At 40.9% G+C, this 26,454-nt stretch overlaps 1 protein-coding gene across 2 annotated transcripts in view; it reads right to left on the bottom strand.

Moving 5' to 3' along the window:
- The window catches only part of LARGE1 (LARGE xylosyl- and glucuronyltransferase 1), a 286,954-nt gene that overhangs the window by 4,471 nt on the left and 256,029 nt on the right, over positions 1 to 26,454 (bottom strand). For both annotated transcript variants that reach the window (XR_012835612.1, XM_075753793.1), the window contains exons 12-15: positions 20,287 to 20,450; positions 15,557 to 15,835; positions 9,087 to 9,233; positions 4,045 to 4,240 (exon numbers count right to left, since the gene is read on the bottom strand). Coding sequence is in view for 1 of the 2 variants with exons in the window: in XM_075753793.1 (XP_075609908.1) it covers positions 4,045 to 4,240; positions 9,087 to 9,233; positions 15,557 to 15,835; positions 20,287 to 20,450 (786 nt within the window). In the remaining variant the exon portion in view is untranslated. The remainder of the gene's footprint in view (positions 1 to 4,044; positions 4,241 to 9,086; positions 9,234 to 15,556; positions 15,836 to 20,286; positions 20,451 to 26,454) is intronic.

Genomic DNA, 26,454 nt, shown 5'->3' with positions numbered 1-26,454 from the left:
ATGGGTCTCAAAATCAACAAACCCATACAGATATGCCAAATAAGCCACCTTTTTTTTTTGCAGTTGCTTTTCCTTGGTTTTATAAGAGATCAGCTTTTCCTTTTAAAATATTTTACTCCATATAAGCCAAACGATGGGGCAACAGTACAAAAGGCATGCCCGAAGCCATGTCTGCAGCACAGTGTAGTGTGCTTGCAACCAACACAGCTGGGATGGCACGCAGCATGACTCTCAAGTGTCCATGCAGAAGCGTGCTTTTGCCCCTACAATTTATCTTCCTTGAGATCCGGGAATAAGCTATATTTAAAAAGGCACACACTGCTCTACATACGTTGCTTTGCCTGTATACTTACAGTGACAAAACTGTCTAAAACTATTTATAAACCTGAAATAAGGGGAGAATATGGTATCTTTTACAGGCAACGTGTAAAAATGGACCTGCTAATTCCATATGCTTTGAGAAGGTTTTATGCAAATTAAGTTATCCTTCACAAAGTATGAGATACTGTGACAATTCCCCCTCTCCTCTAAAACTGTTTCACTAATTCTCTTTATTTTTATCTGACCAAGTTTTTTGACAAGTTGTGTTGTTAAAAAATGGTGGTTCATATGAGCCTCAATACTCCTGTTAGATTTGTTCCAGAAAAGGGATGTGAACCTCAGTATTCTGTAGTCAAGAGAAGAACCCTCACTGCTAAGACGCTACCTCTTTTTCATATGAATTTCAAAAAGTCTGAGTTGTATGGGATGCAAATGACAAAGAAACTTCGAAGCCTCCACAGGCAAATTTCCTATTGTCCTCACACAGTTTCTATTTACAACTGTTGCTGCACTGACTCATTAACCATCTCCGCATAACACAGTGGGCAGTGAAGGAACAGCCACAGAGCATGCTGGCTTTAAAAGAAATGGTGCACAACTTCCCTTGGTTTCCGAAGTCCAGCCACTCGTAGATTCAGGAGTCTGTTCAGAGATACAGAGTGTCTGCAGCACAGAGGCAGAGTATTCCCAAATATTTTGTTAGGTAAAGAGATTTATGGGAGAGAACACACTTGTGCTAATAAACATAAGTGTTTCACCTATAAATCTTTCTTCACCTAACAAAATATGATCAACCTGGAAAAGACTGAAAACTGCTGGGTTATGATGCTACCAGAAACCACGTGTTTGAGCAACACAGCCCAAAATGAAGCCCAAACAAAATGGAAAAAAGTGAGCAGAATGCAATGTGGATCCATTTCCCAACTCGGGCAGTGGTATTGGTGAGCCCAAGTGCAGCTAAGGCTGCAGTGCCTTCCCAGAGACACCTATGGAACAGTAGCGTGTGTTGGACAGCTAGGTGCAGATGCAGCTGGATGGCTGCTCCTTTTTCATTACGGGAATGCCTGTTCCCTGCCAGACAGTGCTAAAGTGGTAAATCGTTGTGCCAAATTACAATGCCATCATACATGGGAACGGGCAATTCTGAACTTCTGGTTGGGGTGACAAATGTACAGCAAGAGCAAAATAATCTGATGCTCAGAGGCTGAACTCATGTAGTTGGAAGAGGCTTGGAACTAATGGGGAACCAAACAAAAACAAAGACTGGCATGATGGAGTGAGGACAGCTGATAAACTACAAACTACAAAATAAGTCTCTACTTAAAACTAAGGGCTGAAGCTGCAGAGAAAAGACACATCCCTCTCATACAATCTTTTCTTTGTTCTCTGTTTGCATCTCAAGTCTGTAATCCTGCAGGTCAGGGACTGTCTACGCTCTGCAGTGTAAACTGTTCAGCACAGTGGTGCTCCCATCCCTCCAAAAGGCCTTCAGGCACATAAAGGCTTCCAAAAACTTACAAGTCTGCTGCTAATAAGCCCCTTTGAAAGATGCTGGGCTGGGGCCCTGGAAAAAAGATTGCTCACAGTCTAGTTCAAAAGTCACTGGAAAAGCAGGGAAAGGTTTCCTAATGGCCCATCTCTGCTATAAGGAATTCTCTGTTGAGAAAGCGATGCACTTGCAGGAACCTCTGCCCCTACCTCACAGGTTATAAATTCTTTAGACGGAGAGTGTCATTATCTATGTATTTGTACAGCATCCGGCTCAGTGGACATCTGCATACCCCAAGAATAATAATGACGATTATCTCCATGCTGTGTGCTGCTCTGAAGGACAGTAGTGACACAGGCCCTTGGTAAGGAGTCTGAAACAGTCGTCTTGACAGACGCTGCAGTTGTGAGGAGCAGTGAAATAATTCAATTGAGAAGTTGCTCTGCCTGCTGATAATGAAGCCAGCCAAGCAGCTGGCAGCAACCTGATCCGTGGACGCCCCAAAGCAGAGGAATGTCACAGGGGGAGGTAGCTGTGCGATCCCACGTCCCCTCCGGGCTGATTTTCTGGGAGAACAGGCCAATACCCATGTTGCTACAGATGAAAATGAAATTCTTTTCAATGTGAGAATGTTTTTAAGGTTGGAAGAGTGAGAAGAACAATTCCCCAGAGTTAGTTCCAACCCTATGACCATTTAAAATATCTGTGCTATGTTCAACTTTGAAAAATGTTCCAATTTCCCATGTGTGAATCTGTATGCTACACAAATGTCTCTGAACAGAAGAGTTAAATCATGAGTGCTAGATGAGAGCTGTCAGTGGGAACATAAGCCTTGTTACCCAGATTAACAAATAATAAATCATTACACTGGCACTCTTCACAACTGATGGTTAATTGATTAGTGTTTGGAAAGTGCACTGCAGAATTAAAGTGCTATAGCAGAGCAAAGTATTATTATAAATGATAATATAAGGGACAATTTTTTTTCTAGTCTGTAATATTTTTTTTCTCAACATAAGTAGGTGAAAATTTGTTGGGAATGCCCTTTTGCAAACAGAAGGTAAGTGGCTGCCAGCCCAAGGTGACCGTGTAGTTTTGTAAGCAGAAGTAGAAAATAATCCTCCCACATACGTCCCTGCACACAAATACACTGTAGCCCACACCCCAGAGAGGCAATCTCCCAGGAACTTGCTGCATGCCTTGTGCTACTCTGCTTCATATAAACTGGTAAGAGGTGGGCAGAGAAGTATCAGCTGTATTCCAGATCCATGGCAGAAGCTGGCATAGGAAGATACAGATGGCCAAAAAGCATCAATTTTGGTTAGCATGAAATGCTACTAGTTCAAAAACTGGGACTGAAACCAAACTAAAAAAAAAACCAAAAAAACCCAAACACCAAAATAAAAAGAAATGCCATGACCCAAACCCTGCTGATTAGCACAGCGGTCAGCTTCACATCCAAGAACTGCGGAGAGATGCAAATCCTGCCATTTCAGTGAGCAGCAGCACCAGGCTCCCATGGAGCCATAGTCACTGCCAGACTCTTAAGATCTAGGTTGGTGGCAGGGACGATGGCAGCTCTGAGAGCTCTAGTGCCAGTCTGGGTCTCTCAAGTTTTCTCTGCGTCCTTATTCTTACATATTCTGCCCAGCAGCTCCATCCCAAGTCACTGATCCAAGAGGCAAGTAGCCCAAGGATCAAGTGCCTGGATCCTCTAGAGTCTGCCCCACAGCCAGACTTTGGAAATGTAAAGTCCTTGTCTTTGCAGAGATGCGCTGTAAATCCAGGCTAGAAATTGAAGATGCTTGCCCTGGATTCAATTTAAGATTGCTTTTTGAATTCTAAATTAGCATTTGGGACTCATCAACCTCTATTTAACTGAAAAAGTTCCAGCTAGGTCTATAGATCCCCTAATAGGTGGCTGGCAACAAGTGCTGCAATGCTCGGGCACACTGATGGGCAGGAGGCGGGCACTGCAGGGATCGCGCCACTGCGAGACAACTTTCTCGCACTGACAAATAAACTAACTAACTCAGACTCAGTTCTCCTTTTAATGCTTGACAAGGACTAAACTGAATGTTCCCAACTCAAGAAGCACCCATTAAGGAGCTCAGTAAGGCCAAATGAGCACTCTGGTGATGCAAAGCCTGAAGCCTGTCTACAGAACACAGATGTCATTTAACAACCCTGCTGCCCAAGCCCTGGGTGAGAGATGCAGGCATCAGTCTCCTCACCTGTGCATCCAGTTCCATGATGTGAGCTACTTTGTTCCAGCCAAATCCAACAAACCGCCTGTCATACTCCGGGCAGTCCTTCCTCACAACAACGTATGGCTCAAAGTCTGCTTCCCACTCAACGCGGTAGGGGGTGGTGGCTGTTCGCCACTTGGCAAAGTTCGTTGGCGCATGCCCTTTCGTCCAGACGTGATACCTTAAACAGACATAAATGGCATGGACGTGGGGAGGCAATTAGATAGAAGGCATCTTGGCGAGGCAACAAAATGTCACTTGTTAGATGAAATGCTCAAAAATCAGGACGTTAGTTTACAGTTCACATCATCATTTTCAGGACATATCGGAGGCAATTTCTAGGACTATTTCCGGCACACTTCCCAGAGCCTCTATGTGCTCGAAGCTTAAACACATCTAGTTGGTGAAGGACGGTGTGAAAACACTACCTATTGCTAATGTGAGAAACAATTACAAAGTACACAGACAGTTCATCTGCACTACAAAGTGCTGTGCCTCATTCCTAGCAACCAAGTGGCTCTGTATCAGTGCTGTAGAATCAGTGTGAAATTCTGTAGCTCAGAGAAGGTCCCTAAAATTAGCTACTTCTACACCACGGTGACATTCACAATCTGTTTTATATGCAATTTTATAATTTGTATGAGAGACACCTGCGGCTCTGGATAGATGTTTCATTTTATTAATTACTGTTATTATTATGCTAGGAGCCAAAGTGCATAATTAAATTAATAAGTAAAATATTACATAAAGGCTTTGTGCTGTATTTTCTACATTGTGGGGAGTACCCATGTGATCCTGAGTAAGGTAATCAATTTGATTTACAGGAAAAGATTCTTTTATACTTCGTTAATCTTGTTTAGGTCACAGCAGGTCTCTTCCAAGCACAGCTTGAATCCACCCCATTAGTGCCAGGGTCAATGATTCTCTCGCCCACTTATTCTTCTTACACCTTTCCAAAGATCAATGAGACAGGCTCTTTCTGCAGATTCATAGATTAAATAATGAAACAAAGGCATAGCAGGCCATCTGTATTACAACGTTCTGAGATGTGTAACAGAAGGGGCAAAACAAACATCCTGCCAGTTTGTAATGTAAGGTACATTGAATTCACAGGGATGACTCATGTGCTAAAGTAAAGGGATTTGAGCATTAAATATTTGCAGAATTGGGACCTGAGGCAATGTTTCAACCCCAGAAATTCTCGTAACATTGCAAGCCATTGCTAAAAACAGGGACATAAAATCACAACCTAGGAGTTTCCACTTGGACTATATATTTGTATGGCTTAGAACTGGAAAAACAGAGAGGTATTCAGCTTCGCTGACTCTCCTTGTTCAGGGTCAGTGCAGGAGGACAGAATTATTAGGATAGCACCGAGGTCCCAAGAACGTATGGTCCTTTGAAGGCTGCATTTCTAAAGTGTAAACAGGTTGCATGTCTTTCAGATATCTGGCTTGGGGACCTGGAAAAAACGAAGCCCTTCTGTATTAAAAAAAACCTGACAGTGAATTCATTCTCTAGAGGTTATTAGAAACCAACGCCAGATTCACAAAGATGTTTACAACCCTTAATGCCTTTTGGAATCATCTCCAAAAAGCCTGTCCCTCTTGTTGGTCTCTTTTGGAAATGAGTTGGTAACCTACCCAATCACTAATGGGCACCTATCTGTCTGGAAAAAAGCACTATCACAATGTGGGGTTTAAAATGACATGGGATTGTGGAGGATGCTCTATCTTCTAACATCCTACCTCCGGCATTTTGAAATTAATTATGATAATAATAATAATGACTACTAAACACTTATGAAGTGATTTGTATCTTCAAAGCCCCATACAAACTTTTGTTAATTGAGAGATTCCTGCAGAGAAGCAGTCAAATGCTGCTGCTATTCTAGTAACACTCTCCCACTGATTTAAACAGGGGGGGAACATGACAGTAACCATAAAAACATCAATTTCTTTCCACCCTTTTTGGGGAAAACAGTGTAAGCTGTTACAGCAGTTCAGGTGTAACCTCTGTGAATTGTGAGGGCTGACCAGCAGGAAAAAAAAAATGTGGAAGAGACAATGAAGGGAAAATATGGAAGTGAGATTGGAGAGACAAAACAAAGCAGAAAGGAAGGAACAGACCCGATATTGTAACAAACAAAAAAATACCACAGATGATCTACTTGCCTCTTCAGAGTGACTGATGTGAGTGGAGGGAAAGAGGGAGACAAAAGGATGGCTAAGGTCAGGACAAAGAGGAAAATGAGTAGAGGATGCTCAAATAATGTGTGCACACACTAACTATAAAGGAATAATTAAACTGGAAACAAGAATTATGAGCTTTCAGGATTACAGATTTAAATACACATTGAATTTTAAACCCACACTCAATCTCATTGACTCACAGGAGAACTTTGTGAAAATTGTGAACAACATATTTTTCACTACACTGGCAATTTTGACAAATCTAAACCAAATAATTTGATCTCCGTAAAATGATGATGAATTTCTTTCCCACGGTTCATGGAAAACAACTGCACAAGATCCCCTGCTTTGGGTCAAATGTTCCATCTTACTTTCATTATTGAATGCTTTTATTTAAAATACAATTTCAAAACTATAGTAAACTTTGCTAAAGTTAGCAAAATGAAACCATTATTCTTCTCAGAGTGTTCTTCCTCCCTGCCTTGTCCCTCAAAGCTTCCTGTTTCAGTGAGAAAGATGATTTGGTGAAAGAAAAACTTTCCCAGTTCTGTTCTCAGATGATTAAACATTTTGCTGGATTGTGGATGCAATCAGTTAATTAGTTAATCAGTTGTTGCTGGTTATGTTTTCTCAATACGATGCGTCTTCTACCAGCTGTGGTATTCCTTGTGCCTGAAAGCTGTGTCGGCAGTACATTTGTGGTTCATCAGCTATTACCCAGGCACTGAGCGGACACATCCTCGTGAGGCACAGTCACAGCCAGCACCTGCAAACAAAGCCAGCAAGCCGGCACAGAGCAACCCACTGCCGCGGAGGGTTTCCACACGGCGCGCCTTGCCAGCCGTTGATGCTCACATGTCTTCCCTTTTCTTCTGGTGGTGACTGGGGGATGTAATTGAGAGCCATTTTGTACTTCTTAGCTGCCCAGAGGTAGAAAAGGTCACCATTTGGAAAAGAGGTGACAAAAGCAATTTCAGTGAGGGAAAGATTGTAATCTACCATGTGGTGTGAGGGACTGGGATGCTGCAGGCACTCTCAGCAATCACTGTCACAGCCGTCCTCCCCGGCTCACTCCCACCCACTCAGCCTCGAATTGTAGCGTTATTAAAGCACCTTGAAGGTGGAAGTGGAAATTCTCAGCCCAGATAACAGTTGCTTTGTGGCTGTTGATAGATTTCAGCAATGAAATGAGCCAAAGCAAACTGGGGAAACATTTGTAAAATGTGTCCTACATTAATATGTACACCAGCTACAGACCACACGTCCTTCAATTCTTATTTAACCTTGCTCTGGCAAAACTCCCACTGATGTTAAAGAGATTTTTGCCTGAGTGATACTTGAGAAAGAACCTGTAAATCTGGCTGTGTATGTAACATGCCAACATGCTGTATAGCTTGAAGATGAAATCTGTAGTGGAAGGCCACTGCTGTGAAGGCTGAAAATTTGATTGTTGGTGAAATGTAACATCTGAAAATCCCGAGGGTGTTATTTTCCACTGGAAGGATTTATTTTTTTCTTTCAACTATGGAAGAAACAATTACTTTCTATCAACAAAACTCATGTTAATGTGTATGGCTTTGACTGTTAAAGAATGATGGGAGAGCAAAAGGCACTTGCTCTATCAGTAATTCCTTAAGTAATTTTCCAGAGAGGGGCATGCCTCCCTCGGTCGCCTCAAGTTTCTATTTCAAGGCAGCCACTGGTAGAGGTAGTGTCAGAATTATGTTTTCCAGGCTCACACAAGCTGTCTGCTATAACATGTGCATGTGGCCGCATGAGGGAAGGGTGGTTGCTGCAATGAGAGAAGTGTGTAATACAGGGAATGGAAGAAGTGTGAGGAAAGCTCTAAAGTAAGGGAAGGATGGGAGAGGTGATACAGAGCTCCACCAGCCATGGATAATACCTTTTTCATACTTTTTATCTCTAGATCTCAAAATACTGTAAAAAGGAGAGGTGAACATTGTTACCTGCATTTCAGAGATGGAGAACAGAGATGTAAGAAAGCGAACTGATTCGCGTACCACCTCCAGCGGGGCAGTAGTGGAGCCAAGAAGAGAACACAGGTCTCCTAAGCCCCCTCTCTGTGCAATATCATAAGGCCATATTGTACTCTTCCCACCACTGCAATGCTTTACAAATGTCTGCTAATCAGACCTTACCACACACACCCAAGAGACGGTTAACCCCTGGTAGTTACATTTTATAACCGAAGAGTCTGGCAAATAATAGATGTGACTTGTTCACAGCCACAAAAGGAGTCTGCTTCACAGAGGAGCTCCAAATTTAGGTGTTCTTCACTTCTCAACTTCTAGTCAGTGTACACTTTTACCTCTGCATTGAGAAACTTTAGCTATTTAAGCAGCTGTAGCACACTTTAAAAGAGCACATGACAAGCCTGCATTTGTTTTTCCACTAAGTCAGTAAGGAAGCGAACGAATGAGCAGAGAGAAATTATTTTTGGTTACATGAGGGACACAGCTATCTGGATAGTATTTGGCAGCCAAAAAGCAAATTACACGCACATGAGTGTAATGGTCACGCTTGATTTTGTAGGGCAATAAAAAATGATGAAAATAAAACAAATTCAATTTAACAACTGAAGTCCTTCGGTAGAGGACTATAATACTAGATTAAATGCTGGGCTTACAGATGGAATATGTCCACATACAATTCTGGTCACTGCCTCTCTATGAAAAGAGAAAAAAAAATCCAGTAGGTTTCTTAATGGAGCTAGCTAGCTGACAGTGAGCGAGAAAAATCAAATTATTCACAAGAACATAAAAAAAAATCTTTAGAGATAATGACCACAGGTTCAACAAAAGTACTTTCCATTACCTGAATGTGAAGAGGGTTCCCATGTCCAACATAGATAGCAGCTCTGCTTTTGACTTGGGGAAGGAGAGGCGGTAGCGTAAGGTCTCAAAAGCAGGTACGATCAGAGCTTTCTTGGTGTTAGCCAGGTCTAGCTGGATGACGGACTTCCTGGCAAAGAGAAACGACAAACGAAAGCAAGAAATTTTAAACTGAGCAAATCGTTCGGCTTTTCAAAATAAAGAGCAGAGAATGAGCAGTTTGATACTGTAAAAGTATCTATGGCCTATATTTTTTCCCAGGGGTGCTTCATATTTTCCTCTACTTTTGATCTACTGCTCTAAGAGCAGGGAGAACAGTGCGGTTCAAAAAGAGCTTGCGTGTTTGACCGATCAATGCTGCCCTGCATGTCCGGGGTGCACAGAGCCGAACTAGCACTCTGAGCACGGCCAGTTCACCGCCCTTTTAAGAGAAACGCAGTTCAATGTTATATACGGGAAAGACCTGCTCAGTCAACAGCGGTTCTAAAGAAATGGGATTTATCCAGGACTCAGTGGGATTTTACAAGGTGATGAGCTGGAAAGTTTGGTTGTATTCCAGCCTAGCTATTCTCTGTGCTACACTGTGCCATCTTACTTGCTTTTCACCTCTGCTTTAGACCTCTGTGTTTCTGGCAAGTTGAGAGTTACCTTAACACCACTACGGACCAGATATTTGCTCTCAAGAGCACTGTTGCCGTGATGGTCGGTCTTTGTCCAAGACAAGGCACAGATCTACTGCAACACGACATGATGCAAATCAGCAAAACTGTACATTAGCAGGGTTTTTTTTTTGAGTATTGTTAATATCATGCGCATCGTAGTGCCCAGAGATCAGAGCTCATTTGTGCTTGGCTCTGTGCATAGGGCGAAGAGGCTGTTTCCTGCAGAGACGAGCTGTGCGCTGGATGCACAGAGATACCTCGCTTTTCCCCTTCTTTTGCTGCAGGTTGTTCAGCGCAGAGACTGTTTCGGTGCGTGAGTGTGTGCGTGGGCACATAACTGCCTTTTGCACAATAGGGCCCTTTGCCAGACTGGGGCCTTAGGACAACTGCCGCAGGAGACCAACAGCTTAGGAACTTTATGCCCTGCCTACCAGAGGTATTCAGTCTGTTCTTTTCTAACAAACTAAAACCCAAAGAAAAAGTTACTTTTCCATCCCCAAACTCAATCTTACTATGCTTGTCATTAGAAATAACTCTGTCTCTATTTTCCTTTCATCATCTTCATATTTCATATGAGAAATATGCCTCTCTCTCCCTGTCAAAGTCAGTTCCTCTTAACAGGATTCACTGTCCTGACTTTTATGTTACTGCAACAAGCAATCAAGGACAATGTTGACAAGCAGCAAACTCTCTACAGCCTTATAAGATGAAGGAATTGGGATCACTGTCATAATAACAGAAGGACCAAACAAACCACTTTTCTAGGCCCAGAATACCTAGAACTCATTTATATTTCCATCAGAGAAAAAGAAGAGCAGAGCTATTTAATAAAATCTGAATTTTAGAGAATTCACAACACCCTTTAAGCCTGTTCTATAAAAAGAAATCTGTTCCCAGTGCCTTACTGCAAAGTTTGCATTGTTTAAAGAACCCCTGCCACCTTCCAGTGAACTTTTCACAACTGAAGGATTTCAACAGCACCTTATTTTAACTTCTTTGTACTTTCTTCACCAGCTTCTCCCTCACTATCACTAATGGGCAAGATATCTGCATGTAAATAGATGACTCCTTCATAATCAACCTCCACTTCCAGAATCATTGAGCAGTGTCAGCATCTAGTCTTTATGATGCTCTTAATATTTCTTCCCCTTCACACCTTCTCTGAGAGCAGGGGACACTAACGTATTTTCCCTTCCAACATCTCAGGTTTTCTGGATGCTGCAACCTATCAGTCTTGAGCGGTACAGCTTTGGGGATTCAGTTCTAGGAAGGAGCAGGTAACATTTGCAGTGATGCTTACCCTTTGGGCTCTGCAAGGAAACAGCAGCTTCCATTTATGGCTGTTGATACCTCTTTCTTTGCTGGAGAGCTCAAAAGTCCCAGGCAAAAATCAAGGCCTGGCTGGGCTTTGCACTGTCAAAGTATAGGAGACAATTCTGCCCACCAAAGTTCATTGTCTGACTTTGAACAAAGCTAAAGTAAGTATAGGTATCAAGCAAGGGTAACAGCAGAGACAGTCAGACAGAGCAAGTTGTGTTCAGCGTCACTCATAAGATATGGGATACAAGCACAACAATTACCTGGATATCAACAATCCTTTCTGCACACTCCCTACTCTTGTCATCCACAAATTTAATATAGGCATCAACAGCAAAACTGTTGGAAAGAATAGATGACAGTACTTTTATGAAGATAACCAAAAGGCAGAGAACAAGCTGATACAAGAGGCTGAAATCACTTGCACCGTCAAAGGTCAGTATGAAAAGTTAGGTAAGAGGAGAGAAGCAGAGATCTGAAAAAAAGATACTTGTAGTGGATGCAGTCAAACACAGGAACTGGTGGAGGTACTTCGAGTGAAATAACATAGTGGGATAATCTCTGCAGAAATATTTTCAAGAGATATGTGAACATTTGAGGTGCATATTGAAAAGCCCAAAGTGGAGGGGTTCACCAAAGCTGAGCTGGGAGCTGAGACACACTCACTCAAGAAGTCCAGCAGCACTGACCTCCACATAGAATAGCCTGCCTTTGATGTGGACTAGGTGACATAAAGGACAATGTAAGGGGAAGAACAACAGAGGTCATGAGAATTGTGATAAAGGCAGGGAGGATTTGATAGAGAAAAAAACACCTTCCTTTTTCTTCTGATAACTTGGCTGGTGGTCTGCTTCTTGGACAACCAGCTGAAAATCAAACCTCATCCTATTGGAAACAAGTCTACTTTTCCTTTTCTGTTGGGTTGACTTTTTTCCCAGTTTTGTGTGGAGGTGCCATTTGCTCGTTGACTGATTCTGTGATACTTGTAATAGGAAAATTTTCACTGTTGTTGTTGCAAGATACGTGGAATACAATGTAAGGAATACATCTGGTTATTTTGCAAACTAGCACTCGGTAAATGTTTAATTCCTGCACTATTCTTATGAGGGCTGTTTTTTGGATTCAGTAATATGAATTCAGTATCCATTTTCCTTTATTTGTCCTTTTCCCCAACCCCAAAATAAGGATATATGATTTTATGAAGAGCTTTCTCATAGCTAATGTTGTCCAGGAAACCGTTTCCCAGGCATCTTTGTGTTCAGACCTGATGTATGTCATTCTGACACAGTGAATGTTGGGTTAAATTTCTCATCTACTAATCAACCCTAGTTTTGCAAAGCATGGAAGAAATGAATCCTAAATCACAAGAGTCTCCTCACAGGTTGAATGAACTCCAGCATGTTGATATCAATCTTTTCTTCTTCATAGTCCTTTCAAAAAATTAACAAAGAATTCTCACCCTTGTGTGGGCAGACAGTAGTATCATTTCCGTGTTTGGAAGACAGACAAGCTCAGACACAAAAAGGTTAGCAACCTACTCCTAAAGCACTGAATTCAGAAACAAAAAAGAAAAAGAGTCCACTAATTGAAATTAGCTTCCACCATCAGGACTCTAAGAGGTTAGCTCAAGATCAACAAACATGCCAGTCACAGATTTTGTGATAAGAACTGGAGGGTTGTTGGTCCACTGTTAAATTCATTAGAACATTCTTTTTCTCTGCAAAAGCAATGAATGCCTAGCCTTCAGAGGCATCCAACAAATCAAAAATAGGCACAACAGTGTGTCTCTTGCTGAGATGCTGAAGAACAACCGGAAACACTTCACAACGCAATTTGCAGGGGACAGGTATAAAACCTGCGCATAGAGCTTGGATGCCAGCTCCCAATTCATGCTACATGTGACACTGGAAGCAAAGGGCATATTTTAGACAAATGTGTCAGGAAAGAACTCTAATGCTAGCTGTGACAACTGTAGATAAGCAGCCTATCCAGTTATTTTATGTTAGAGGAACCTTTAGGATGACCCGCACACCTTACTTGGAGAATCCAGAAAGAGCCTTTACCTCTGGGGCAAGGACAAGATGACCTCAGTAACTAATGAGGGAAGGTGACAAAAGACTTCGACTCAGTACAGACCATGAAAGTGTCTGAGTTTTGTAAACAGGAAATCTTTAAATGATGTATCTCTTTCCTTTTGTACTTCACAGAAGAGTAAGGTGGGACAAAAAGGAGGTTTGTTGGAGATTAAAAGGATTGAAATGGTCTTACTTAGCATCTGTGAAAAAAGCTCAATTAGCACAAATCTAAGTGCTAGCAACAGATACCTAGAAAAATCATCAGCTCCATCAGCTTCTCCTTCAAAACCAGCCATAACCTTTTGCATACAACACCTTCAAAATATGTTGAAAATGTTTTTCAGAATTCCTTTCTTTCTGAGAATATATTGTCTGTAGAGACACAATATACAATATATGTAAATGAGTAAACTCACAGTAAGAGGGACTTGTCTGGCTCATCCTGTACAAAGTGATGCCTGAAACACCACACTATTTCTATTTGCTTATGGCTGTTCTATCTGAGGAAATGAAGATGAAAATGTTTGTATGTCACTCTAACAAACAATCACTGCCATTCAGATAGATACCACTAATCAGCTGCTTGCAGAGGCGGTGGGAACAGTCAATGCAGAAAGAGACACGGTATCCGTATTTAAAATAATCCCACTGCACCTCCCTGCTATTTTGCTCAGAAAAATCATTATTGAAAAAGCAACCAAAGCCTCTAGTCCACATGCAAAAAAATCCAATTCTTTTTTTAAAGAGCTAGTAGTAGCAGATTAGCAATTTCAGTATTCCCAAGCAACAGAGACTCACAGTCAGAGTTACAGTGGTATGGGACTCAAGAGGCTGGTAGAAGAACACAAGGTCTTGGATGCAACAGCTTTCAGTGTAAATCTGTTTTGTTTTTTTCTGAAACAGCACCAATGGGTGGCATTGCTCTATATTTAGTCCTATAATACATTATCACCATATGAGAATTATTTCTATGGTTGTAATATCTCAAGTATATTGTGGTGGTACACCGTTCTGTCTTCTCTCCTCTCTTCTTCCTTTCAGTACTGGCTCCCATCAAGGCACTATGAACCAGCACGGAGACACGAGTTGCTTTTTTAGTACTATATGCCAGTATTGACAGCTGCTATCCTTACCATGTCCAGCATTGATCCGAAGAAATGTAACAGTATGCAACACTAATGTCACAGAACAGAAAAGCTAATAACTGTCCATACATGTATCTTGAGACAGGTAATGTGTGCAAGGGACAGAATTATTCTGGAGTCCTCATAGCACAAGTCAAAAAGAAATGTCTCTAAAATAAATGGGAAACAAGCTGACACAGTGTGATAAAACTTCAATAATATTATTGAAATCCAGTGTCTTAAAACCATACTGAATTTGGCCCTGTACATGAATGCAGAAATTGAAAAAGGTAATTAATTCTCCACAGGAGGGAGAAGTGAGAAGACGACGCTTACTGAGTTGTTAAACCTGAAACAAAGGAATTCCTCCATAAGTTTAAGATACCGAGAGGTGTATTTCCCTTTATACTCCAAAGCCCCGGGCCTTCAGACTGAAAGGGATCACCTACAGGCAGACTCTCACTGGAACACTTTGATCAACTTTTACCAGATAAGAACAGAGATGAAAAGCAAAACTGGTCAGGACTAAGGAACTGAAATCCTCCTATCTGGCCACAGGGTGTCCTCCTTGCTCTATGCTTTGGCCTCAGATGACCAGCCTCTGCGGGGGGCGGAAAAGGTCTTTATTAAAAAAAGCTCAGTTAATGGATCAGAGGTCTGCAGTTTGCTCAGCCCAACCTGCTCGCATTCATTATGATACAATACACACTGAGGTTACTCTTCCCAGTTTCCTTATACTAATTATTTTGCCTTGACAGGTGCTGGCGTTGCGGTCATATTTTTGAGCTGGTTAGACTATCACCCTCTTTTCAAGATATGGAACTGGATTAAGAGTGTGTCACAGGGACAAGTTCAGAAATGCTCTTCATGGTTTTTCTGTCACTGACATTAAGAACTGGGGATGTTTAGGGAAATCACCCTGTTCACATCTCTGCTAATACAGGATGCTCTTGCACATTTAATAATACTTAGTCCAGTTCAATTTTCAAATTGATTCTTCTGCTGCTCTGAGGGAATTATCCTGATGGCTAACAGGGCTTACATTTAGACCTGAGTTTTTTCTTTCATAACCCTATTGCTTTACTTCCAGTTACAGCCCCTTCCTCCACCCTAAACATTCTTGTGCCTTGCTGGGCATTGTCACACCTTAAACCTCTACAAGCCGCCTCTTTCAGATCCACTCAAACTGCATTGTTTTGGGAATATGTGAGAAGGGTGGGGTGTGGAGGGCTGAAAACACGGGTGACAGTGGGAATCTTTCCACTGTTCATTTACCTGAGGTACTCGTAGAGTCCATACATGGGCAAGAAGTCAATGTCAGACAGAAACATGTATGGTGTGCTGATATGCTTCATGGCCACGTTCCTTAGCAGATTCACAGGGTAGAACTGGCCCTCCTTGTACACGATATGGTAGCCGACATTGTGGCGGCTCATGAGTACTTCTGAGCCCTGGGCGTAGCGCAGAAATTGCTGGGCTTCTGCATCAGAAAGATAGAGTGCCAGGCTGATTGGACCTTCCCAATGTTTGCAGATGGCTTCAAGCATCTGGAGCCTGAAAGAGGAAGGGTGAGAATAAGAAAAGGCTGACGCCCTGTCTGTTACTCTTTGCCCGGGTTTATCTGATCAAATGCAGATATCTATCTCTAAGTGAGACAGATTGGGGTCACTTTATATGCCGTGGAAAGCAATAAATATTTCTACAGCACAATTCATCTCATCTAAGTTGACATCTCCTTCTGGACAGATGGACTGCACTCTAGATATGCCTACTTGTTTCCACTGAATACATGAAAGCCTAAAATGGTCCTAGCTCAGATACATACATCCACAACTCAGATACCTAAAGCCAGGTGAAATCAACACCATCCTTTCTGCCTAAAGCATTGATGCTGCAGGAAAACTCATATGGACGATGGGACTTCATCTGATGGGAGCTTTGAGTAGTTGCAGGGATCTGTCCATTGTGGGTCTACTTACAGGATAGGGGTGTCGTAATCTTAAACAGTGGCTAGTACCCAGTTCACATTTCAGGTCAAGCTATTCTCATGCACCAACATACCACAGTGCTCTTCAACAAGCTTGTGGAGGAGAAAGGTGTGCAGACCAACAGGTCATTTTACCTCCTGTTTAGGAAAACCTTCCCCAAATTTTTGCAAGGCAGTTAGTCAGATCTTAAAAGCTGTTAAAAGTGACAGGGCAAGGGAATACTGACTTATACGAACATTTGCATTGACTAGAAGAAAACTCACTGTCAGGGAAAGGGCAAAAGGATGACACATTGATAGAAATGGGATTTACTATGTGTAGGGAGTAAGGAGAGAAGGAGGGAGAGACCTGGCTTTGCTGTGGAATATCAAAAGAACATTTCAGACAAACCCATCATTTAAAGTACTGATTTGTATATGTTTTAGCAGTATCTCAAATGTCATTAAATCATTTTTAAAACAGGTTGTATCGATGTATATTTTTTAGAACTCCCAGCAGTTACAATACCATTGATGAAAATGACAACAAAAAATCTCATACACAAATGTAAATTAAACCCAGCCTGATCAAAATCGTTTAAGCACTTTGGGTAATTTATAGAGAATCGCCTAGAGATTAAGATATACCACCCAAAAATACAGCAAGGACTGATTATGAAGCCTCTTGAGTTAATACAAAGGGAAATGAACCTATGCAGCCTAGCCAGATATTCTATTAAAAATTAAGAAGAGTAGACTATGCAACATGATTATGTTCTCTCCCTTCCAAATCCACATTACTAGATTTTTCCTATTAATATTTATACAGAACACAAGAAAACTTTTCTGCATCATCGTAATCAGAGAAAATAATTTCCCCCTCCTACTATCTCCCTAAGCTTTGCAGCAGAAAGGAATGATATACTCATATCAGCAAACACACACTCTGATTTAACATTAATAGCTTTTTCCTGCATTTCTGAATGATCATGATGACATCCAAGATGATATAATAATTTTTTCTTAGATATGAGATATTACCTTTACTAGTCTACACCTGGTACATTATTTTCTTTTTATCTATTATTGAAACAAAGGTTATTATCAGCCTGAAACATACAGCTGAATTAGAAACAGGAATCGATAAAAAAGATCTAAAAAGTATGTGAAGGCTTTAGGCTTTTGACTGTACAAATAATAAATAGAGAAAAATACCTTTCTTTTTTTTTCCTTTCTTTTTTCCAACACAGTGGAAACCTATTAATCAGGAGACTCCAACTCATCAGCACTCAGATTTAGGGCAGCCTTTTAAAAATGGAATACTTGCCTAGCAAGAAATGCAGCAAAATGCCTTTCAAGGACTCCACGCAGTGGACAAATGGCATACATAACTTATTTAAACAGCACACCTGATAATGCCTGCAAAGCTTTTCACAATAGTTAAGTGAGAACTGGGTTGTGCTGGTATAAATTTGCAGCTGGACAGCTTAGTGCCCTTCAGACTACTCCATTTTGCTGTGTCGTTCTCATTGACAGGCTCCACTTCCACGAGTTTGATACAGGGACTGCTGGGTGATGCTCCATAATCTGCTCTCTGTAGGTTGTTACAATAGTCTCCTTTGACCATAAAACTTAGAATTACGAGTTTCTAAGCACAACATGACCAAGTTATTTTGGTTTTGCTAGCGGTCTTGAGGAATGTGTTCTCTTAAGGACTCCAGAGAAAATAAATATACTCCTGTACTGCATAATAATGAGGTCATCGGTTAGTCGGTACTGTTTTTTAAGTATCTGTTTCAGTCAAGAGAATTTTCCTGGAATTCAATAGTTTTGTGAGGCTGTTTGTTTTCCCTTTTCTTCTTAAGAATACTCAACCAATTTACATCTCATTCTCACCCAGACTTCAAGCAGTGTAATGCTGATTGTCTCTTTCCTCATCCACATCCTGATCGCACATTATTGTAACCCTGATTTCTGAACCCCAGGTACACACCATGCCTCTAAAAAGGCTGCCTAGCCAAAACACATGCATGAAAACCACAGTGATCCAACCAAGCCATTATCCAAGAAAATGTCACATCAGTATAAAAGGTGACAATTAAGCAATAACGAATAACACTGGATGAAGTCTGCCTCAAAGCCTCTATCTAAAGACATCCTAAACTGCACCCCTCTCTTCCATTCCCCAAGCCTATAGCACAGGCAAACATAAGCCTGTCACGATAGTCATGTCAGTCTCATCTCCAACAGGACTATAATTGGAGACACCGGGAGTTGCTTTTTTGCCTTTCTTTATCTCGAATGATCATTTGAAAGAACAATGCGGGAATGTAGCGTATAACACATTGTTTATGTACATGTCATCTTACATCAGAGACACTATTCTTAAATGTCTACAGCTACGCTGGAGGAGTTTAATAAAAGTGGTTTAAAGAAGATAGAAAAAAAATAAGGCAGTAACTGAAAGATGTGAAGGAAAACAAAGCAGCTAAACAGTTCTTTGGTATGATATTATTTATTGATTTTAGCTGAAGGTAAGTATTTCCAACTCAAATCAATAATTTATAGCAACACACCAATGAAGTAGGGAAGATTTTTTCTTCACAGTATCAGGAGGGCTGTTCTTCCTGAATAAAAATGTGTGGTTCTGTCTATCAATAAAAACATGTGCCCCAGTGAGGATCCAGAAAGGGAAACAGATGCTCAGACTTTGCATCAGTGCCAGTGAATCAGCACTGAGCCCCAGCTCATTCTTTTGAATTAAATTCTGGGGGGAAAATATACCATGTGCACACACCAGCTTTGCTAATTTACTGTGGCACTCATTCAGGGTCTGGCTTAATTTATTTCTTTAGTTTTTTACTCAAAGGTTTGTGAACACTTAAGAAATGTTTCCTCAATTAAAAATCAATAGAACAGACACTGATGTGCATAGCAGATCATAACACAATGTGCAAGATGCAGTGCTGAGGCGCTGGCAAAACAGAATAGCCCTCATTTGTTCGTGTTTATTTTTAAAACAGGCTGTAAATGTTTTGTTGATCTGAATTCCTCTGACCTTCCACTGGTGTAGCAGTGGTGGTATTTGTGGGTCATGTTGTATTCTGTATGTGCTCCGCTAAATGAAGTATCAGTTTCTGGCTAATATTCAAGGAGTTCAGACCTGTTTTGTAACCTGCTCTGATAGCAGTAACTACAACGTTTGGACTACATTCGAACTGAGAAGCAGGAGGAAAAAAGGAGACTGACAATTTAAAATTTCACAAAGCGTGCTGATCTGGAATGCACTTTTGGGGCTTCTGAAAAATGACAACTAATTGCAATGATGGAATCAGAAAGGTGCAGGTGGAACTTGTCATAAAAGAGATTTTTTTTTCCCAAATGAAATACCAGTTAAATTCGACTATACATCAGAACTTAAAGTTGAAAAGGGTTAAACTAAAAATGTTATTCTGAAAAATCAACATTTGTATAAAAATGCAATGACTCCTCTCAAAAGGAGATTTTTTTATTTCATACTAGTACACTAAAAAAAGTTTTATTTTCAACTTCCCAATTCGAAACTAAAATGTTTAAGTTCGATTTTCACTATAAGAAAAATCAGTAATTGAAATTTTCTGCAAGGAAAATGCCAATGAAAGCAAAACTAACATTGTCTAAGGAGGAAATACGGTGTCCAAAAACCTGGGTCAGCTACAACGACATGCCTAAATCTATTACAAACACCTGGTTTTTCTCAGTTGCCATAACTCCATAAACTAGTAATACCTGACAATCCTGAAAAGTAACAACCCCTGCAGTTCCAGTTTTCAGCCCCTCATGAACTCTACCCAGAGTCCTGAGTGCACTGCAGAGCTGAAGTCTGGATACATGGGTGATACCTACATGTGCTACTCCTAATTCAAGAAAGGTCTTACAGTATGACAACCAAGTTTCTACAAAAGTGAGCTTTTTTTTCTCCCCAAAGCATGACATAGTTTGATTTCTCTGTAAGAAAATACTGTCTCACACATCCAGATGAACAAAAGATTTTCCCTACCTATCCATTGAAAGTTGAGCCACCAGCGTTACGTCGGTATTGTCTGAAGCAGGCTCATATTCGTAATGTAGAAAATACAAATGAGTGCGATGGACGGTGAAACGTTCTCGACGAAATTCATAGCATAAGTCATCCTCGTCCAGCTCAGACAGCTGTTTCTGGAGCTGTAAGGGAAGAGTGGACATAAAGATAAGTTCTTTATAATTATTTTAGCAAATCAGAGAGAATGAGAGGTTGGGAACTTGCAGCATGATGCAATGGGGAGTGGAAGCGGAACATACAGAGTAGCAGGGTTTTCCCAAGTCTTGCTCCTGCGAGTCACTGGACAAGCAATTAGAAGAAAGCGCTTGTAAGTAAATTGATAAGGCAGACAGACCATTGTATTACGGTCTATATATTGTACATATTATCTGTATTACATACTTTCAACATCCAGACTAGCAATGAAACAATCGCAAGTTTAATAATTGCCAAGTTTCAGAGTTAATGCTCCAATGTGATGTATTATGTCAGTCCTTATCAGAAGCAGTGTTTCAAACTACTCGTAGACATACAGCTCCAGTAGACAAGACTCAGCAACAGATTAATCTTGTATGTGCTGGACTGAGCAGTTCCCATTCTGCTGCCTCTGTTGGAGAATAGTAAGTGCTGCAAGCAGCATGGACAGACAGCTGGAAAAGTAACATCTTTAACTGATCATTATCTGCATCAGTTCAATTTTGTAATGAGAATATTCTTTCAACTGCAGAGGTGCCAGAATTAAGCCCACACTTTCAACGGGATTTATGCTTCTGGATACCTAGTTTGAGACATCCAAAGAATGGCAAATTGGCAGAGAACAGGTATTTTTGGGGTCCCATGGAAACCAAGCCCCTTCAAAGTCAAAATGGGCATCTCAAAGCAATCCAATCCCAAGTCACTTAGACATGTAGCTTTAAGAGAATAAAAGTTTAGCTCTAGGGAAAGGAAGAAGAGAAAAACTGACCAAATATCTATGTAGCTGACCATTTCCATCCCTGAACTATATTATCTTAAAGCCAAACATCTGACTAGATTATTTAAAATGCATCTATTTAAAAGGAAAACTCAGTCATACCTGCTGTAAAATGTACTACAAAATGTAATGAAGATGAAAATTATATGTGGTCTTAACATGTCAAATAGAAATCCATTTGTGTTGCTCTAAAATGTAGGTTATTAATAAAGGTATAATTTCTATATTTTATGTCTTAAAAGCATCCTATAAGAAGAATATGATTGCATATTTATCAGTAAATAAGAAAAATATTCATTTTATAGGAATTTTACAAGTTTTGATAAACATCACAGTGCACTTCAAAACTGGTTCATGCAATAAACAGATTATTGAATTATAGACATTCATTTAGATTTAAAAATCTCTTCTTTTTGGCCTGTTCAGAATGATTTAAAGTAATATTTTCACCATCTTCAAGGAAAAAATGGAAAATGCAGGTATTTCTTGTTCTAATACTGTGTTAAGAAGAAGAGTTGTTGTTCTTGGAACTATAAGCATAATGGTTGCCATCAACAATAATGCTTACAGCCGAATGTTTTCCTGTGAAGGCTGATGGAATAATTCCTGATATTTGCCTGTACATCACTCTATAATCTTCTTTTGAATAATGGAAATACCTCCTTTGATTTCAATGAGTTTTGGATCAGGCTCTCATTCTTCTGTGCTATTGTTCTGCACAGATCTTAAAACATCCCTCAAGAGAGACTGCTTTTAGAAAGATGAGAGTCCGAATCTTGACAAATCTTTACACAGGCAAAACTTCTATTGAAATCAAGATCTCTTTTGGTGGAATAGAAATCAGGAGTTCTTTTACATATTCTTGGAGTTTCATTCATTCTGCTTTACAAATCATCATTCAGCTGAGACTGTACCTTATTTTTCAGATCACATTCAAACAATATTTGAATTAAACCCAGTATCTACAACAATGACTAGAAAGAATATTGTATCTTTCAGTTTCTGCCTTGAAAAGAGACATTAGTATGCCTTTAACAGAATTATCAAGGAGATGATTGAAATTTGAATGGTTAAAACAATAGCAAAGGGGTAGCCTACTATCCTGCTGTATGTAGAAGTGACCAGGCTAGAAGTTTATAACTGCACAGCAGCTATTAACCAGGCAGTCACTGAATGATTATCAGATTACATTCGGGTTGCAAGCTAAGAGGATATAAATACTTAATTATGAGTTACAGAATAACATTTGGGGCTAAATTATGGCTTTGTGCACTACAGAGCCCTAGGTGGGGGAAGAGAAGGAGACACAGCTTCTCAAGAGGCCCAGGTACTTTGATGGTGAAACTCACCAAGTCACAAAGTTGGTGATGGAGGTGAAGGAGAGCAGCAAACAGCAGAGGATCCCTTCTGCTACAGGGAAAGGGAAACCTTGCTCTTTCCACTGCATTTCTTAGAGTCAGGATTGTGTCTCTGTCCTGTCAGACTTTTTCTGAGCCTGCAGCTATGCTGATAGTCCATCAGGTTCTCCCTGGCACTTCCCATGACTCATGCTCAGTACTGTGTGTGGTGTGGGACCCAAGAGAAGAGATGAGATGGCTGTGTCCATACCCCTTGGAGGAGTGGTCTCCAGAAGGACCATGGGCATGGCTTGCCCTGACTCTCCCCCAGCACCCTCTACTCGAGTGCAGGCAGGGAGCCAGGGGGAAGCCCAACCACAGGCTGTCTGAGAGCCCTGGCTAGTATGCTGGCATCGCTTGGCAGGATCAGACACACAGCTCCATCAGCGCTTTGCAGGAATGGTTGTGCAATCCTTGCCTGCTCATACCATGAACCTAAACTGCTAGGCAGCCTTAGGAGCCATGCTCTGCAGGCTGGGCAAACGCAGCTGACTTAAGGTGTGCTCCTTCAGGTAGGACAACCAGCACAGGACAGGCTGTGATTTGGCTTGTAATCTTGTCACTGCGTATGTGGCAAGCAGTCTGCATTAAGAATAGGTCTATCTTGCAATGGCGAGGCAGCAGGCACTGGAAAGCAATAGCATGTGATTATCCATATGAAGACTCCTCTCCTACTGGAAGCAATGCTGGGCACACTAGGCGCTCTGGATTTGGTCCAGCAAAACCTGTAAGCTCACAGGCTATCTCACTGAAGCTAATGGTATGATGTGCACAAAGTATCAGGACCAACGTGCTGTGCTGGGTGCTGCACAGTTTTATGCAGTTTAAGAGCCCTTTTCCCTCTCTCACTTTCTTTGTTCCCCCCAATTCATATACACATTCAGATACCCATGCACCAGTATCACATACACATAGAAAGGCTGCTTCCTCATTACTACCAAGAGACACATACGATATATAAATACATATTGCACAGTGCCACATGCCACTTTAACACACATATTTAAAATGAAGAATGTGAAAGATGTACAACATTCAAAAGACAGCCAATTGTCTAAGACAGTTACATGTATATTCTTAAATTGATCTCTTTCTGAGTTACCTCATATTATTTTTCAGTGAGATGATCACATAGAATTTCTCCAATGATATAATCTTATCTACAGCACACATATTGTGTGGATCCATTATTTACAAAAAACTTATAGCTTGGTTTAAGGTTTGTGCCCACATTAGGCCTTCGTGAAAAGACAAGTTTATAATGGGAATGCTGACAGATCTATGCAAACAGATGCTTAGTTATACACAGTGCACCATCAAAATGAGGACCTTAAGACCAGCTGGATTTGCTGAAAAGATGGCATCCCCATTATGAACCCTTCCATTACATTTATAACAATATGCCTAATTTAGCAAAGACTTCTCAACCTTAGGTGATAGCATCTGTTCTCATAAGTGAGTACCTGCTTAGCATGAGATTCACTGTTTCTACAAGATTTTCCATGCTAAGGCTACTTGCCACTGAGCGTGTAAGAAATGTCACCTCTAGGAAACACTCTCACAGTTGAAAAATGTAATCTTTTCAGACTGTGTATGGTAGATGTTCTCTTAGGAAATACTGTAGTGGGAAACAAGAAGTGCTTTCATTAGCATCAGGAGGTTACTTGTTTCAGAAATAAAAATGGCAGCCATGACATGCATAATGCCAAAACAAAGAGCAAACAAATATATAAAAAATATATTGCTAAGTTACTTCTCTGGGCAACCAGCTGTGGTGGCTGGTCATACTTCATGTCAGAAAAAGTAGTCTTTGAAGTTAGGCTGGCCAGAGAGGGACAGGCAGGCCAGAAGGCATTAAACTCTACCATAAATTGTCATGATTTACCAGGTCTACTTGTCTGACTAATACATTTGTATGAGATGAGGTGCTGTCTTCCATCCACGTGATAGATGGCAGACCCATATGATACACAGCACACAAGATGTACCTTTCACCAGCGAACTGGTTAGTCTGCTCATAAATCTCCCTTCCGAAGGTTGTTCCTAGTGTAAGCAAATTTGTGATTGACTTCGTTTTTTTTTAACTGCTGTGTCACAGAAACAATTTACTTCCCACCAAAATCTACAGGACTTCATCTCAGATGAGTTCTATCCAAAATCCAGGATCAGAAGTATTTTCTTAGAGATTAGTGATATTTTAAAAAAATACCAACAAACAATGTTTTGTGTCTAGAGGCTACTTAGATCTTGGGGAAGAGGATAAAAACTCTAACGTAAGCATTTCTTTCTCATCAAGTGGTTAAGGTGAGGTGAGGTGACACTAGGCTTAAGCCACTGAACTCACTATCATGCTAACACAACAGGAACTGTGCAGCTTAGATGAAAACTTTCCACTTTCAGATCATCTTTCCTTTTTCCAGGTGTGCACAGTTAAGATTCATAGCACAAAATCAACTCTGCTTAGCCACCGAGATGAAAACTAACACCATCCCAGGATGAAACTATAATCTGGTTATAAACTTCAGCAGTTTCATTTCCTCCTGTGTAGCTGTCCCAGTTCCCGCCAGTAGGCAATTTGGATTGCAACGTTTAGCACTTTCAAAGTGTGTGAATTAACTGTTGCCTTTAGCATGGCATAAACAAAGCAGATGATGATGTAGGGAAGAAAAAGCATTCACTGAGCCTTGTTTGGGATGACCTACATAAAGTACTTCTGGCTTCTCCAATGATTAGTAATAAAAGTCAGACTAATCCCATGTCAATTAAACCTTTATTCCTCCCACGCCATAAAATTTTGTACGTTTGCTATGGGTCAAACTGAGCCTTCTGTGAAAGAAAGCTGTGCTAAGGACAAAGAGGATAGTGTCTGAGCAAGCCTACCTAGCCAGAGGAATTTTGCTGCAGCATGTAAAAAGAAGCTAATACTCTTGCTAAATGGAAGTAATGGTTTATCTTGACCACAAATAATGAACACAATTAAGAATTTTTCAGCACACATAACATCATAGACAGTTCTGTATATATGAAGTAGAACTTCCCTTGATCTCAGCTGCAGCTGTCAGATCTTGGTAGTCCTCTGCACCTCCTTTCCCCAGGTCCCTGCCAAACCTTCTTGGCTGAGCTGTTCCAAGCCCTCCCTTGCAGCACAGTGCCTTGACACATTGGTCTCCCTGCTCTTGTTTCCCCTGACTGTTCCTAGTCCTGTTCCTTCTTGTGCAGCAAGTTCCATGGTCTAAGTCAGCCCCAGCCCTGTTTCTAGCCCTATGGTCCCTATTCAAGTAGTCTGCCAACTCCCTGTCCCTACAGGCACCCATCAGTCCTTTCCTTTTCCTGCTCCAAACACCCTCTCTACAGAAGCTATGTCTCAATTAACTCTTTCTTTTCTGTCTTTGAACTGGCTTTCATCCCTTTTATATGTTAATCTGGATTTTTTTCTCTTCCACACTGTCTAGACATCAGTGAGGGCAATGGATGTCCCTCAGAACAGAGACCAAGTAGGTTCCTGCTCTCAGCTCTACTGTCCAGTCAGAACCTGGCATGGAGCATTCAGAAGAAACAGTCATCAAAAATGCCCATCTTCATCCTGGTCCCCCCTCTGCACAGCATGCTCAATTGTACTGTGGTACTGGCATGTATATAATATGGTCAGATGTACCCATATACACTCCTAAGAAGGAGCCACCAGAGATGTGAACCTTTTTAAAGTCAATGAAAGCACTACTGAGGATGTGTAAAGCATGATTTTTCAGCCCTATAATTTGCCTAAGTTTTCACCAG

This window comes from Balearica regulorum, chromosome 1 (assembly GCF_011004875.1).
Source record: "Balearica regulorum gibbericeps isolate bBalReg1 chromosome 1, bBalReg1.pri, whole genome shotgun sequence".
NCBI lineage: Eukaryota > Metazoa > Chordata > Aves > Gruiformes > Gruidae > Balearica > Balearica regulorum.
The sequence above is the reverse complement of the archived record's forward strand: the minus strand, read 5'-3'. Positions and strand labels throughout refer to the sequence as shown.